Here is a 17,087-nt window from a genome sequence, read left to right on the forward strand (position 1 = left end):
TCTTTCACATTGCTGTTCGGTAATGTTACGCCACTCTTGGCAAAGACATTCCAGGAGCTCGGCTTTATTTGATGGCTTGTGACCATCCATCTTCCTCTTGATCACATTCCAGAGGTGTTCAATGGAGTTCAGGTCTGGAGATTGGGCTGGCCATGATAGGGTCTTGATCTGGTGGTCCCTCATCCACACTTTGATTTACCTGGCTGTGTGACATGAAGCATTGTCCTGTTGAAAAAACAATCATCAGAGTTGAGCAATATTGTCCGAGCAGAAGGAAGCAAGTTTTCTTCCAGCACAGTTTTGTATGTAGCTTCATTCATGCATCCTTCACAAAGACATATCTGCTGAATTCCAGCCTTGCTGAAACACCCCCAGATCATCACTGATCCTGCACCAAATTTCACAGTGGGTGCGAGACAATCTGGCTTGTAGGCCTCTCCAGGTTTCCATCTAACTATTATATGACCAGGTGTTGGACAAAGCTGAAAATTGCACTCATCAGAGAAGATGACCTTACTTCAGTCCTCTACAGTGCAACCCTTATGGTCTTTCTCAAACTTCAGTCTGGCTCTTCTTTGCTTCTCACTGATGAAGGGCTTTTTTTTTTAGCTTTGCATGACTTCAGCCCTGCCTCCAGAAGCCTGTTTTGAACCATCTTATAAGAATAAGCTGGGACCCAGTATCCCTGTAACATTCTCTATTCTTGTATTGATTAGAAACAGAAAGAATTTAGTGCATTCAGTGTATGAGGTAAACCAATTATCTGTGTCATAACTCCAGGCTACCCCAGGGGCTCCTATGATCTCTGTAAAGCTCTATTTAATAATTTAGATCTCTAGCCCACAAATCGTTTTTGGTTAATGATATTATAATATCCCACAATTTATATTTTTACATAATTCAGCTCATCATTTAACATTACTCTGAAGAGTTAACTAGAGTGACATAAATGTAACATAGCTATTGTACTGAGTGGTCACCTTACATATAGTTGGCTAGATGTTTGAATAACCGCCAGCCTGTCAATTTGCCACAAGACAGCTATGTTCTTTCCAATTACTGGTAAGATATTGCATTCCAGTAACTGTTATTTTGAGTAATATTGACACATATCAAGCACACTTCAAATTAAAGTTGTGAAGTATTGTGTAAAATTTAGTTGTGAGTGAATTAAGTGAGTGAAAGCATATGTATATGTAAATACTGAATATAGTCATAGTTACAGACTCACATTGGCAAGATGATAAGTAAGAAGCCAAATAGCAGTTTGACTGTGTGTGTGTTTGAGGTCCTCAGAGATATGATTATTATTTTTTTTCCATCATTGTAAGAGACATTATGAATTGCCATTGTGTATGAAAGGTTATATGCAAATAAACTTCCCTTGCCTTAATGCCAGCCTACAAATCCTAGACCCTGTCTCTTAGTAACAGCCAATGGGCACATATTGATGGTCATTATTGCTTTTTCTCTGATGTAACCACAAATTTGCCTTTAAAAAGGAGACAACAAAGACTTCAAAAGATTTGCTGGGTTTATGATGCAATCGCAAATAAAGAAAAGACTATATTTCTCTCTGAGTTAAATTGTTTGTTTTCCTTTTTTGGCCACAGTTGTTTTTATAAAAAATGCAACAACTATATTCTCATAGACAGTGTAAATGGAATTAAATTAGACTGCTACAAAATAAATGAAATAAATTAATTTATAGGTGTTTTGATGCTAGATGACTGCTAACATGACTTCCACTGAATCAGTGCCATTACTGAATGAAACATTTTTTCATCCCACATTTTACATTAGTGGACTTTACAACATTCCATATGCAAAGTACTACTATGTATTTTTATGTTTTGTGTACGCTGTGACTGTTTTAGGGAATTCTTTTATAATGGGCACCATCTACCTGGCACAGAGTCTACACACCGCAAAGTATATAGCAGTCTTCAACTTGGCCTTCTCTGATCTGTGTGGGAGCTCAGCTCTCGTTCCAAAGATAATTGACACATTTCTGTTTGATAACCAGAACATATCGTATGAAGGTTGTATGGCAAATATGTTTTTTGTCTATTGCTTTATGGTACTGCAGTCTCTTAATCTGCTTGCTTTGGCTTATGACAGACTGGTTGCCATATGTTTCCCTCTGAGGTATCATGCTGTTGTAACCAAAACAGCGATGAGTCTGATCATTGGTGTAATATGGATTTTTTCTGTGACTCTCAATGTTCTCCTTATATCTCTGATTACCAGATTGTCCTTTTGTAGATCTACTACAGTTAACAGCTATTTCTGTGATTATGGTCCCATCTATAAATTAGCCTGTAATGATAAATCTATCAGTTCTATAATGGGTTATGTCTGTACAGCTGCTCTGCTTTACTTTCCATTACTACTAATAGCGGTTTCATATGTTTGTATTGGTTTAACATTGCGGAGAATTGCACATGGTGATGAGCAAATCAAAGCAATGAAAACCTGCACCTCCCACATCATATTGGTGGCTTTGTTTTATGTACCAATTGTTAGTATTTACACTGCAGCTTTTATAACATATATAGATGCAAATGTCAGGATAATAAATGCTGCTCTTACACAAACTATTCCACCCATGTTAAACCCAATCATATACACTCTCAAGACAGAGGAGGTCATGCAGTCAATTAAAGTACTCTACAAACGATCCAAGATGAAGTCTGCAATGAAACAAGCTGTGAGGAATTAAAACAATAGAAAATACATTGAAAGAAATAAGCACAGGATTCTCTGTGCATCTGATAAAAATTTATTCAGCATTACATTCCAGAAATTCAATATATTTACATATGCTATTCAACATATGCTAGATTTATGGGTAGTGCAGTTGTTTTTTAAATTGACGTTATAAGATAAAAATTCTAATCACAATGTAACATATGTCTCTGTAAAAGTATACTGTAAATCTGTAATGTAAACTCAATGTGAACTTATAATTAAAATTCATATCATACGGTTAGCCAAGTCATGTTTAACATGTGCAGATATCAGACACCCACATTCAGACCTGCCAGATTCAGCTGAGTATGTTTCAGACCTGCCAGACTCAGCAGAGTATGTTTTAGGCCTTCCAGGGCAGAGTTCTTGCTCCAGATCCTCCCATTTGCTGCATGAGTTGTTTTCTCACCATATGACTCACTGCTCTCCAGCTCACATTCCCTTCTCATTCATGAGAAAAAATGAATTCATTGAGGTTAGTGTTATATCCAAACGCAATAGTTGAATGAATTTGTGAGTAGGCGCTGTGTTAATGGAATGCCTTGATTAAAAAACAAATTTGCCTGTTTTTATGGTTACTGTAATTGTGGTTGATGTAATATGACCTAAACTCATTGATCTGTATTAAATGAGAAAAGATTCTTATTTACTCATTTAACAGTTTTTTTCAGAGGGTAGTAGAATCGCATTTTTGTGTGCAGTAGCAATGAACATCTTTCTGTCAATCTCACATTTAAATAATTTTACAGCTTCCTCTATATAAATAAGGACAACTCTTCTCACTTTAAATTCAGTGGTAGCTTAGTGGTAGGAGCAGTGGTAGCTCAAGGGTATGGTATGAAATGCATACCTTTTTCCACATTCCTGTTAGTTGATATTAGCGGAAACTAGCTGTCTATTGTAGGTCTTTGCTAGGTTGGGAAGTCTGAACAGAGAAACGTGCTGTAATATTAATATTATTTTCTGCCCGCTTTCAGTCCAAATAATGTTGTTACATATGTATGTTAGAAGCAGTATAGAGTCAGACAAAAGTCACTGCACTTTGACTAAAGATTTACAAGAAGCAAGAATATTTCCTAATAAATAATATGTCTCTAAGGATTGTGATAAAAGACATGAGTTAAAAAGATTTTTTAAAAGCTGTCTTTAACTCAACAGAGCACTTAATTGTGCTTCTAACATTGTTTTTGCTGTTAGAAAAAACCTACCAACTCCTTCTCAAACAAAATTAACACAATTATTTTCCCAAATGTATTCAGAACATGACAGGTAACAGGGAACACCTGTTCACAGTGTACAGGCTCAGGTCAGCGACAGAAACTGCACCTATCACAAAGTCAAACACCGTTTACTAAGATGTCAAACAAATGTACATTTCATGAAAAACAAGTTATGAAGAATAAATAATTTCAAACAAAAAATTATTTTGAAATATAGATAATCTGAGTTTATAATACATAAGCAAATTTAAGAATGTTTTAAATTATTTTCACCTACATATATTTATTAGTGCTAGATTTAAACAATCCATTTGCATTTACAGGAAGCAGTCTCAATATGATCCCATCATTCCAAAAAAAGAAAGAAGCAGTGATAGATCTTTGCTAATTCATGAAATCTCTGTCTCAGATTATCTAAAGATTAAAGATTATCAAAAATAATTTCTGAGAGCACTGAGGATGCATGGGTAAGACTAACAGACCCTGCATATGTGAAAAATTGCTTATATTTAATATATACAATTAAAAAAATGTAACTGTTTCTCATAATTAGACATGTAGCAGTAGAACTAAAGAACTGCGGATACAAAAGCCTGCGTCAACAGTTGCTTTTAAGTATTTATTGCTTTCTGTATGGAATTCACAAAAACAGGCATTTAGATTTGGCACTTAGAATAAAAAGTAAGTGTACACTTGACACACCTGTTGAATCAGCAGGGGTGAATCTTATGTGATAAAATTCAGATGAAAAATATAAAAATAACCTATTTGTCCAGTGGAAGAGCAGAGCACAACTTCCACAGAACGTTCCCTGATGTTCATTTGCAGCGGTCACTAGGCAGGTGCTTGTTCTCCTCATTGTAGTCAGATGCAGCAAAGCACTCAGCAGCCTTCTGGTCACACTCGCAGATAAACATCTCACATTCCTTATTGCTGCCTGAGATACAGAGAGAGGGAGCAAAATTAAATAACAAAATGTAAAAGTTTTTTAAAAATAAATAAATAAAATTACTAATAAAAAGTAAAACAATTATTAAATAATAAATAATAAAAAAATGTGACCTACTTCTTTTTTAAAACAATACTCGCTGCATAAATGAAAAAAATCTTTTTTGTTATTGACAAAATTCGCAACAAATTCCATATAGAAAATAATATAAATTATCACCACTCACTCTTGCAGGTGATTGTCTTGGTAGCTTTGTCACACTGATAGGAATAAATCTCAGTGTAAGGGTTGTCCAAGATTGGCCAACATGCATCATGTTGCATTGCATCACTGTAGCACCTGTCATGAACTTCACAGCACCTGTAGGTATGGGAGACATTTGTGCTCTTCAGTAATACCTATTAGCAACAAGCTACCGTTAGGTTTAATAACAGTACCATGCATATTTAATTGAAAAAATGGACAAGAATATGGAACAGGATCAGCTGTATGATTTTATATCTTTTAAGATAAATGCCTCATGCAAATTTCATTGCAAAATGTTCTACACTGAATACATTCATCATCCCATGTTGAAACAATATCTTGTTACAACTGCTTGTTGTGGAGCAAATCCAACGCACAAACAAGCATTCAGTTAAGGAGAGCCTCTGAAAACCAGTTTCTATACCATTGTCTCCCACCTGTCCAGCTCGTCGACGGGGGTGCCAGAGCCTCCCTTGCCACAGTAACAGCCATAGTCAGCGTAGTCCAGGGCTGGCCAGCTGTCAGGCTTTACACAGATGATCATACTCCTAAACTGCCACAGGGCCCTGTAGTCAAGCGCCTGAGCTAAACCACACACACAAACACAAAAAAAGGATGATTAGTTGTTGGTAAATTATGGTAACCTGTTATGAATATGGATCAAATAGTGACATAATTCGGAGGACAAGCAATAACAGTTAAATAATGCAATTGCTTAATCTTATAAGTCATAGGGAAAAAATGCTGCCCATTCCGTTCAGTGTATCATTAATAAGTCATGACTTGTAGGAGCAGGATACAAAAAAGAAACTATACAATGCAGAACTCCTAGCGGGTGCTTACCAACAGTGAGACCAATGGCCAAGAGCAGCACAAAGTGGAGGGTCTTCATGGTGTCGGGTGGAATGGTCAACTCAGACTCATCTCTCAGCTGGTACACCTTATGTAGTCACGTCACAACCTTGAATTGTTTCATTTGCATAGATAATAAAATGTAAGACTGCAGGTCACATGTGGATTTGTGCTGGAAACTCTCACGCCATGACAGGCCTTGACTTATCTCATGACATTTCATCTTTTCTGTTCTGAAAGAACAGTTTTCTGGACAAATGATACCTAGAAGTGGTCTAATCTTCATCTAAGATAAAAGGATAATTAAAATTTGTTTTATGGTTTTATCTAACTCTTTTTACCTTGTCAAATCGTTTACATGTTCAAATATATAAAATGTGTTTTTTACTTGTTTCATTACAAATTTTCAATTGGATTGAGACCATTCTAAAATGCAGAATATCTTTTGTTGAAGACACTCTGTTGTTGAGTTTTAGTTAACAGGTTCTGACAATACACATTATGACTATCAGAATGTCCTGATATAACTTGGAATGTATCCAAACATAACACCATATATATAAAGCAAAAATCCAAATTTCATGTATGTGTACAAACAACACCATTTCAGTAATGCTGTGGAACCTCACATGAATAAGAGGAGTGAAAATAAGCCAAAAGACATGCAGTGTAAGAGCCCAGGGAGGGAAAAATTCCATCCAATCAGTTCTAAACATTTACATGTCTGCCTGTCATATCCACTGGTATTTTGAAAATATGTGGGCACTTAGGGTTCCAAAATCATTAGCTTTCCAATGCCACTCTGACCTTTTCGACTTACAAAAAAAGTGGCGAAAAAGTATATAGATTCTAAAAAATAGACCAATGCTTTATTGACTTAAAACCCAGATGCTTGCCTACAAAGTCAAAAATGGACCTAACCCCTCTCTTGCTGGAAATTCTAGTCCCACACACTGACATATACTGATGACCCACCTACTCAAAAAGCCCCTAAGCACTTTGATTAATGACTAATCCTGCTCATACTCATTTACACATGCCTGCACACACACACACACACACACACACACACACACACGTACACACACACACACACACACACACACACACACACACACATATATATATATACACACACACACACACACATACACATATATATATATATATATATATATATATATATATATATACACATGCACAAATACATAGATATACACGTGTGTATATAAGCACACACATATATAAACATAAAAAGGTCTTGTTTTTTGTGTATTTTCCTTGTAGTTATTTTCTTTGGTAAGGTTCTAGTTTAAAGGCATCTTTAGACTCCAGCCGAATGTATTAACATAAGGGTTATTTCCATGGTGACAACAAAGCAAATGGCTTACAAGAGGTTTCTCTTGCATTCAGGAGTGTAGATTAAATTTCAGGAGTAAAATTCATAATATTGCATAAAGTATCTGACCTTCTATGGCAACTGAGAGCATTGAAAGAGAAATATACAAAATAAATAAAGGATGTTGAATTAAAATTAATATAAAGTATTTGACTTTAAATGCCAGCCTGAGAAAGAAAAAAATGCCTTACAATGACATACAATTATTTTAATGAGGATGATATTGACAACCTATCATGCAATATTTTAAATATAATGAGTGAAGGCTACATATAGCTATGTGTAAAAACTTCATGAGGGAAGGACTAGAATTTGGAAAAAGGCTTGTTTTCCTGACAGGTTACAGCCTCAGATATCTGAATTTCTAACTGTCATTCATTCCTTCACTGGTGCAGTTTATCCACACTCAGATGGAGAATTCCAACATGATAATGCATCGTATTACAAAACCATGTCAGTTCCACGGCATGTGTATTGGACATGTCAATTGCATGTATTTGGTGAGGTGTCCAGGACACACGAGTCTGCATAATGTCTTAATCCCTAGATAGCATCACCAATGGATCTATGATATAAATTTGTGAAATGTGGAATTTCATGAAATTAATTGACTCCTAAAACTACTTTTAGATCTTCATATTTGTAGAGCAATCAACAATGAAACACCTATGAGGATTATTACAAAGTGATTTAACTGTGCTTCCCAAATAAATCTACAAGTTATGATTGTTGAATTATAGAGAGCAAAAAGTATAACCTGAAAAACCCAAACACAAAACCATGACATACAATTTACTTTTTAGAGTTTATTGCTTATTGTGTAGAATTTTCATCAAGGATTAGAATTTTCATAAGAAGCAGTGGGGGCAGGTAAATTAAGTACTAGACATCAAAGTCTGCATTTCAATAGTACTTGAAATACATGCTGAAACAGTAGGAGTTGATTTACTATGATAAAATTGATGGTTAGTATGTCTGTCACCACTGAGTAGGGACTTAGGTTTGGTGTAAAATCTCTGTGGAATTTAGTTTAGAATTTAGTTGCAGTATTCATTTGGCAAATGATTGTGCTCCTTATTATATGTATTCACAGCAAAGCACTCAGCAATTGTCTTGTCACACTCACAGACGAACATCCCGCACTCACTGTTACCTTGGACGAAGAAAAACACATTTGCAATAATTACATTTTAAATAATTATCCTACCCACTTACCATTCTTTTTATTTTCTAGTTTAAATTTCAGTATTTTTTTTAAGTATATGTTTGTTGAGATTTTACAAATATTGCAGATTATCACTTACTTTGGCAGGTGACTGTTTTATTGGCCTTGTCACATATATAGGAATAGGATTTTAGGTAAGGGTTGCAGTTTGGGAGCATCTTGGCTGCTTTGTAGCAATAGTCATGAACCTGACAGCATCTGCAGGAATCATCGACAGCAAAACCCATTAACAGCAAGCTACCAATCAGAAGTGTTATTACTAGTACCAGAAAAACTAAATAGTTTGTAAAATAAATAAATGCTAAGGGGAGAAGAAATAGGTTTTAGCTGTATGGCATTCAGTTAAAGAAAAGTCTCTGTAAAGGTAGAAAATGAGACCTTTCCTATACTGCTATGTCTCACCTGTCCAGGTCGTCTACAGGGGTGCCGTAGCCTCCAAAGCCACAGTAGCAGCCGTAGTCAGAGTAATCCAAGATTGGCCTGCTATCAGGGTTTGCACAGATGATCATGTCCCTTAGTTCCCACAGAGCCCTGTTGTCATGGACTTGAGCTTATTCCCACACACACACACACACACACACACACACACACACACACGAAACAGGTAACTTCGTAAATTAAGACAACCTCATTTTCTACAATTTGAAACAAAACTCAACTCAATGCAGTGGACAGTGTATAGTGCATAGGGTAAGCTGGATAAGTAAAAATTGCAGTCCCTTGTTAACAGAAATAGGAAAAAATACATGGTTTTAAATTCATTAGCTCATCAACAAGCCATTCAGTCACTTTTGTGATCAACAGACGGCAAAACTATATGCAAAAAACTAGGGCAAAAAAATCTAAGCAGCCTCTTACCAATAGTGAGACCAAAGACCAGCAGAAGCACAATGTGGAGAGACTTCATGGTGTCTAGAGAAATGGTTCAGAGTTGAGGAAGCAGATTTAGTATTAAAATAAAAAATAAGCATACACTTGAAGTATCTATTGAGACAGTAAAAGTGTGTTCTCTTCTCATCACTCAGATGACTCTCCTTATATTAGTTACACAAAGCCTTGAAATGTTTATTTTGGAGGTATATTAAAGAGCACTAGAGTGCACACGTGGATTCAGGATTGAAACTCTCACCCCAGCCCACCCCTTTCAGTCTTTACCTTATCTCATCTCATGACAGCCCATCCTCCTGGGGAAAAATAAGGTTGTGAACCCCTTCTAAATAGCTACATTCTGCATGTGTGCCTGTCCTGCTTGAATGGCCTACTCACATCATGTCCTTTCAAGGCCTGTATATTTACTATTTCAGGAATACTTGTAGGGATTTTGAACTTTTAAAGTTTGGTTCATTCCTGGTACTGGCAGATGTGACTTGTTCTTATGGTCCTTCTGCAGAGAGTTGAGGATGAGACTGGACCAGTGGAGAATTTTTGTACTTGGCATCTTTCTGGCATGAGCTGTGGCCTCACAACAGCTCAATAAACCAGAAATTCAAGAGAAACTTTAGTTTCTTCTGCAATATTTACTAATAAAATACCAGTAACAAATTGACCAAAATTAGTAAAATGTATAAAGATAAGTTTCTTTAACAATGTAAAAGATTCTAGTGAGGGTAACTCTTCTTTATTTGCCTGTAGGTCAGCAAAAGAAATGTGCAGAGTGACACATAATGGGATACCCTGGAGGAAGTGGAAAGTGCATGCTATTAAATTATATCTTGGCTCGCTAGTCTTTTCTCAAAAGTCATATAGTCTCATAGGGGAACCGTGTGATGAATGATGTCGATGTTCCAACAGAGGGCAGCGTTTCCCCTGCGTCTTACATTTTAACCCAGTGAAGACTAGAAGTCTTAGGATGGTTGGAAAACTGATGACAGCACGGTTTGGTGTTTTTCCTGCTGTATCAAACCAAAGAAACCTAGAAGTGAAGTGCTGAGATTAATCAGACGCATTTGAGCAGAAAGGCACAGGAAAGTCAACTCAAACTCAGAATGAAATACATTCATGAAATAAAGTTGAAAATGATCATGTTTATCATCTGTTCAAGCTAAAGAGTACAAGGATAAAGAAGTTACATGTTGTGATGTAACTACGATAGCATTAGCTGAGGTGAAAAGATGCATTTATCTGTTTATTTCAAGTCACAGACAACCTACTCTAGATTTCTCTGGTCTGTACCTTGGTTTAATATAGTAATAGTGAGCTGTTCAGTCACCATTTCTTGCATGCCAGAGCCCTTGTTGGTATGTGCAACTTTTATTTGGGGGCAATTATTTGAATATTAGTCAAATTATAGGTTCCAAAAATTAAATTATCAAATTTCACTGAGATGCTTATCTATATAATGCAGTGCTGGAGTCAGTGCTATTTTGACAGGGTTATGGTTACGATACTTTCAGAGTAGGAATTCATATTGTCCTTGTGTAAACCTTTTAAATCTCTATTTCATCATAAACAAACCATAAGTGAAAACAAACCATAAGACCTGCTGTGATACAGGCAAGCTAACAAAAGTAAAATCTGTATGGAAAAATATCCAGGTTCATAGAGAAAGAGGCAAAGCCCTGCCCTGTGACTAGCTTTCAAAAGGTCACTGTGACCTTCTTAACTCACAAAATAAACAAAGAAAACAAACAAACAAAAAACATAAACGGTACTAAAAATAAATGAGTGCTTTATTGACAAGTGGTTTCTTTTACAATCAGGAGTGTATGTTAAAACTTCATAAATAAAAGTCCTAATAATGCACCAATTAATCTATTAGAAATTCTACCACAAATACTTAATTACCTATTACAAGAGAAACATACTAAAATACAAAATAATTCATGCTTTTTTACAGCATTATGGCAAAAGCTTGAAGCAGATTGTGAAAGTACACTGGCATGATGTATATAATATACAATATTACAATTAACACATTTAGTCCCATATTAACACAGTCACTATCCACACAGTGAAATTTAAGTTAACAATTTTCAGTTTACATTTCATACCTCTAAAGTTGGTCCATTCTGTCTAATGTAACAAAATGCACAAAGGCCTATATTAAATATTTTTTAAAAGTAAGTGATTATACATATTACAAGCAACCTTCAGTAAAGCTTGGCTTCAACCAGCAGTTCATATATGCCCTCCATTTTAAACTTTCTGGAATATTTGGAACAAAATCTATTTGTACCACTTGGGTTTTGGCCCATTCATAACTTTCCACTTATTTACTTGTGTCATTTAAACAGCTTAGGCAAGGCAACCCTAAGCACTCATGGACATGCTTCAGTTATCAGACCCATTCTGTGTTTTGACCAATGTTGATGTTTTGTGAGCTGATATTTTCCAGAATCCGGAGCTATTCCTACTCTCCTGTCTAGTCTCCTCCACACAGTCATTTATGAATGTTACTGGCTCTTATGTTTTGCAATGTTGTTATTATTATTTACATTTTATTATCAGTTACATTTATATACCACCTTTCTCAAACTCAAGGACAGAAGTCAGCTTTTACAAGCTGAATGTTATTATTTAATGTCTTTATTCACTTGGTCACATCCAAGTGTTAAGCATTGGCATCCATTTTGCACACACATTAACAAAAAACAAAACAGGATAGAGGAGGATACCTACATTAGACACGTGTAGAAACTCCACTAGATGGGGAACTCCACATAGAAACAGCACACGCTTGAGAGTTTCTGAGCAGTGCTTGTGTCAGTCAAATTGGTTTGTACAGGAGGGTGGTGACGTACTTCTTCTTGTAACGATGCGTGGCGCTAAGAACCATTACCCCGTCCTATGCATACATATAAGGGAAAAATCCCAATCAGTGAGTTCTGTGAGACAAAAATGTTCCTGTGCTGTATAGATTTCTACATACTCTCTCGATGACGGTGTCTGAGGTACTGACATAAAAAATGAGCTCCATAATGAACTAATCAAGGATCTGAAAACATCCAAATAAACAGTGCACAAAGAGGGTTTTAAGTCCTGAGGGACAAGTCCTGTCAGAACCATTGTCACCCAGTTTTCAGGAAATGGTCAAAGCTGTCCAAATATTTTACATGTTGTAGAGAAAGCAGATCCAAGCAACAATAGAAGTGAAGGGCCAGTGAAGGGCAGATTCCTTTAAAGCATTGTATTATTAAGATCTTAAAGCAGTGCATTATTAAGATTTTAGCTCACAGATGAGGTTGTTTGATGTTATACTCATTCTGTCTTCTTATAATGAACTCTTTCTCCCAAAAGCATTTTTCAACTGATACATGAGCTACAGTAGGGGTTTCAGACATGCCCCTTACCTTGATGGACAGAGCGTAGAGGTGGTTCAGCATGACATGATTGGGCTCAGGAAGTAAAGCAGGGTCGCACTGGCAAAAAACAAAAACAAATTTTAATTTTTAAAAAAATTTGACAAACCTTATTCATGTTCTGTAATGCAGAGTTTTTATGTCTGCAGAGGAAAACAAACTCCTCATGATTTAGTACTAAAATCAATAGTTTGCATCACAACAAAGACTGCAAAATATACTCAAGTCTATTTCAACAGATTTTTTTTCAACTTTCATCACACAAGTGGGCATCCAAGGCACCTAGGTGCCAAGAGCTGGTGGGTTTGAACCAGAGCCTCCAGCCCGCAAAACAACAGGCTGCTTCTAATGGGGAGAGCAACTCTTAATGTTCAGGAAAAGAGAGCACAATTCAGGAATAAATTAACTAAGCTTGGAGGATAATGTCAGGGCAAAATAATTACCAAAGAAAAAAAAACCCGAAACAAAAAACAATTATTATTAAACACAATTATTAAAACATATGAGTTATATGATTTTCTTACAAACTGATCTCAACTGTGCATCACGTAGATGTCAAACATGCCAATCAATAGACACCACCATTGATCATAGAAACGAAAAAGCAAAAAAGCTGCCGATTTCATCATTAATAGTCCAATGCTACACTTTGAAACATTCGCTCTAGCTTTTCCACTGGTGGAGAGAGACTATTATGAGCGAGAACTGGAGGAGGTGAGGGTGAGAGGTGGAGTCTTACTGAGATGCCAGTGTCTTTATTCAGGATGACCTGCAGAAGGTGTGGTGGAAGGATGGGAGGACACTTGAACTTCTCGTCCTGTTTGGGTACATAAGCGTCCTGCTGGTACGGACCAGGAGGAGAACTTGATAGATCTAAAGGAAACTTGGAAGGGTCAATATCACAAAGACACTTGAGCATCCATTAAATTACATTAATTACTTTTATTGGTATGTTTATCTGCAATCTATACTGCGTGCGCACAAATCAAGTATTTAGAATGACTGCACCAACTGGCTTCCATGCATCACAGGTCCTGTCACTCATCAGAGTTCATGTGGAAAAAACTAGTTCTCTAAAACATCTTCATGAAAGTGTAAAAGGAAATGGATGAATGTTTGTTTTTGGAGAAGCCTGTTCACACCTGACATGTCAGAGCATTTCTGCGAGTCCACCATGAGTGCATCAAAAACCTCAAAGTCTGTCTTCTTCACCTGGATGATGTTGTTGACTGTGCCCAGCTGACTGGTCACTACAGGCTGAAAGAAAATGCAATCATGTCCAGTTATTTAGAGCATTTAACAATCTTCAGCTGTGGCCATTGGTGTGTGTGCGACAGTAGGTGTGTGTCAGACACGAGTGACTGCAGCTTCAGGAACAGCTTGGGCAGAAGGAAAGAACGTTATTCCACACTAGGTTACGCATGTGCAGACTAATATTGTATGTTATCAAAAAATAACAGCATTTGTGTTTATATAAAGAACTTCTCCCTTCATGTGTGAAGGGCTGGATCCTAGTGACCTATTAGAAGCACAAAGCTCACGAGGATCAGCAGTACCAGTGAATAGGGTGATACTGTGCGTTTTGTGTTGGTCACCTCTGATGGGTCATGGGTCCACTGTCCGTCTACATAGAATTTATACTGGTGTTCACCCTCAGGCAATTCCACAATCGCCACAAAATTGTTTTGACTGAAGGAGTGATGGAAAGAGAGAGAGAATTTGAGGCCTTGACTCAAGTCTCACATGTAGCACAGAAATAGAACACGATGAGAGGCTCAGTACACAGCACCAAGGCAGGAGCAGGAACCACACTAGCACATTCTCGCCATCCTCTTTAATTCCTGTAGGATTTTTAGATTCAAGTGCTTTTTGTTCTGAGCTGACCTGGGGGTGGGTCCCATCACAGACTTGTACACTGTGTGGTGCTACAGCAGTGCTGGCCTCCATAGCCATTGGTGTTGGCATCTAAGCAATCTATAACATTACCTTCGTAGGCATTATGGATAATGATGTCCTACTGGCCAGATAATTAGGTCTCCTCGCTTACCTCCTCGCCAAAGGAATCTTAGTTGTCCAGTTGTTGAAGGATCCAGAAAGATAGACTTCCTTTCCAGCACCTGTCCAGCGAAACACAGTGGGCTGTGCCAGAGGACCCTTCTCACTGGTCTGCAGGTCGTGTCTCCAGGCGAGGAACTCCTCCTTCTCCAACGGAGCCTGGGGGATGAGAAAGAGTAGTACAGTCTAACCACACCAATGGCAGAAAAAAATGAACAGGACACCTCGTGTAGTGCATAGGGCCCAGACTCCAGTCCTGAAGGGCTACATTAGCTAATTCAACACGAGCACAATAACAAGCTGATAAGGACAAACAAACAAACAAACAAACAAACAAACAAAAAGAGCAGCGTTAGGGGCCTCCTGGAGTTTGTACACTGATGTAAAGGGTTCTGCTTAGGGGCTGGCGTTTAACACCGATAATATAGAGGGTTCTGGACAGTACTGCACAGCTAGCATTCCATGAGCCCTACCAAACCAGCATACACTGCCAGCAGTACCTTCATGTCCTCCCCCTGGAAGATATCAGCATCTTCAGGGCTGTCCATCAGTATCTTCGGACGGTCGCCATCCTTAAGACCACGGCTGTCCCTGCGATGGGCCTTCTCTCCCTGTCCAACACCTGTCCTTTCACTGCTTGTGTTGCCCATTACACCTTTTGAAAAGAAAAAACTAAACTAAATAAAGAGAGCACATGAATAGCATGTAGGCAAACAGATAAAACACATGCCAAGGTAGTTGAAAACATAACTTATCAGAAACCCCCGAGGTGTACTGTTGCCATGCAAAATTAAAATTCCTCCAACTCTTATTCAAAGATCAGTGAGTGTAGGTACAAGGTAGGTGTTTCTAATAAAGTAACTCTTCAATGTTCATCTTTTATCTTTGTGGGAATAACTGAAGGACAGCCTACCTGGCTTATTGTTAGAATATAACAAATAAATGTGTTAATGACATTTACAGCCTAAACAACTAACCTAATTCAGTAATGTAATTATACCATTAAGGTCCCTTGAGGGATCGTTTGAAACTTTTGCTATGCTGATATGCACAGCACGGTTTAATGACCTGCTGTAACACACAGGATTCGGAACTAAGCAGTGCAGACGCAGGACTGTCAGAGAAAAACATGCTATGAAATGACTCCTTTAAACAAGCAACAAAAAGATTTCCTGCAAACAAGTTAACCAGGTGCACAAGAACTGCTCACAAGCAAATCGCCGCCCACACCGGTGCAAGGTCAAACTCACTGAAACCAAACACCACAGCTAGCTAGTAGAGCTAGTTGGCTAATATCCTGACAGATTTAAAGGACGAACACCTATTTGCCACATACGATGGAAATACAAAACGATACATATAGCTGCCGCCACCTCGTCGACTCCAGGTGACTGATGCTACATTTGGCAACCGAGCTAACCCATCTAACTAGTTAACCAGCCAGCCCTACGTAGTCAGGGAGACGTAAACAGCAATGTTTACATTTCGTTTGACGTTTCAAGTAGTTTCCCAGCTAGCTCCATGAAGTGGTTAAACAGAATGAATAAATGTTTGCATCTTGCAAAATGAGGAATTATTTTGCTTAAACTTAAGGTTCTGGATCTGTCTAGCAAATCTCAAAGAGATGCCCCTTACTGTTAAACCTTAGTTATACGTTTATGCCAGAGCTAATCTAGTTAGCTAGCTACATAACGGTAGTTATCCCGGTAACATAGACACGTGAATCATTTCATCATATTTAAAAATACATTATTGGTTGACAAATCATTTACCTCACTCTTTTAGAAAACTATTTAATATAATTTAGCCGAATTTAATTTGTTTTGGCGCTCTAGCTACATTTATTATCGCAATCCAAAATCATTACGCCTCCGCCAGTCGCTGTCCCCTTGTTCCATTGCGCATGCGTGGAAATTTACTGTAGTCATCGCTAGATGGAGACAAACACGGCGCACGTGTGTGTGTGTGTGTGTGTGTGTGTGTGTGTGTGTGTGTGTGTGTGTGTGCTGTTTATACATTCTAATATATATGACTTACTGTACCTCAGCTGTCATATGAGATATGCATGATATGTAATCGTCCTTTATGGTAG

The 17,087-nt window shown here is 37.5% G+C and overlaps 3 protein-coding genes across 3 annotated transcripts; 1 reads left to right on the plus strand and 2 right to left on the minus strand.

Annotated features, from left to right (window-relative positions):
• Positions 1-1,726: 1,726 nt before the first annotated feature.
• LOC113568142 (olfactory receptor 1571-like) lies at positions 1,727-2,722 on the plus strand. Its single transcript, XM_026996324.2, has one exon. It carries the CDS (start codon positions 1,727-1,729, stop codon positions 2,720-2,722), a length of 996 nt encoding a protein of 331 aa, XP_026852125.2.
• A 125-nt stretch (positions 2,723-2,847) lies between these two features.
• Positions 2,848-11,190, minus strand: pla2g1b (phospholipase A2, group IB (pancreas)). Its single transcript, XM_026996321.2, has 9 exons — positions 9,501-11,190; positions 9,045-9,192; positions 8,722-8,840; positions 8,463-8,570; positions 6,826-6,833; positions 6,010-6,106; positions 5,604-5,751; positions 5,147-5,280; positions 2,848-4,908 (listed from the first exon to the last, which is right to left on the minus strand). Exons 1-9 carry the CDS (start codon positions 9,547-9,549, stop codon positions 4,790-4,792), a joined length of 930 nt encoding a protein of 309 aa, XP_026852122.2. The 5' UTR covers positions 9,550-11,190; the 3' UTR covers positions 2,848-4,789.
• A 103-nt stretch (positions 11,191-11,293) lies between these two features.
• Positions 11,294-16,884, minus strand: prkab1a (protein kinase, AMP-activated, beta 1 non-catalytic subunit, a). The gene is made up of 8 exons (XM_026996322.2): positions 16,768-16,884; positions 15,496-15,650; positions 14,988-15,154; positions 14,536-14,629; positions 14,083-14,197; positions 13,680-13,813; positions 12,932-13,000; positions 11,294-12,426 (listed from the first exon to the last, which is right to left on the minus strand). Exons 2-8 carry the CDS (start codon positions 15,643-15,645, stop codon positions 12,349-12,351), a joined length of 807 nt encoding a protein of 268 aa, XP_026852123.1. The 5' UTR covers positions 15,646-15,650; positions 16,768-16,884; the 3' UTR covers positions 11,294-12,348.
• Positions 16,885-17,087: the final 203 nt, after the last annotated feature.

The sequence above is a fragment of the Electrophorus electricus genome, chromosome 17 (assembly GCF_013358815.1).
Source record: "Electrophorus electricus isolate fEleEle1 chromosome 17, fEleEle1.pri, whole genome shotgun sequence".
Classification (NCBI taxonomy): Eukaryota; Metazoa; Chordata; class Actinopteri; order Gymnotiformes; family Gymnotidae; genus Electrophorus; species Electrophorus electricus.

Coding starts and splice junctions, on each gene's coding strand:
- pla2g1b (XM_026996321.2), bottom strand. CDS start 9,549: ATGAAGTCTCTCCACATTGTGCTTCTGCTGGTCTTTGGTCTCACTATT. Junction 8,841..9,044: donor CCTGTAGACGACCTGGACAG/GTGAGACATAGC, acceptor TGATTCCTGCAG/ATGCTGTCAGGTTCATGACT. Junction 5,281..5,603: donor CCCGTCGACGAGCTGGACAG/GTGGGAGACAAT, acceptor CCATACCTACAG/GTGCTGTGAAGTTCATGACA.
- LOC113568142 (XM_026996324.2), top strand. CDS start 1,727: ATGACTGCTAACATGACTTCCACTGAATCAGTGCCATTACTGAATGAA.
- prkab1a (XM_026996322.2), bottom strand. CDS start 15,645: ATGGGCAACACAAGCAGTGAAAGGACAGGTGTTGGACAGGGAGAGAAG. Junction 14,630..14,987: donor AAGATTCCTTTGGCGAGGAG/GTAAGCGAGGAG, acceptor TCACTCCTTCAG/TCAAAACAATTTTGTGGCGA. Junction 13,001..13,679: donor ATAAAGACACTGGCATCTCA/GTAAGACTCCAC, acceptor GTTTTTTGCCAG/TGCGACCCTGCTTTACTTCC.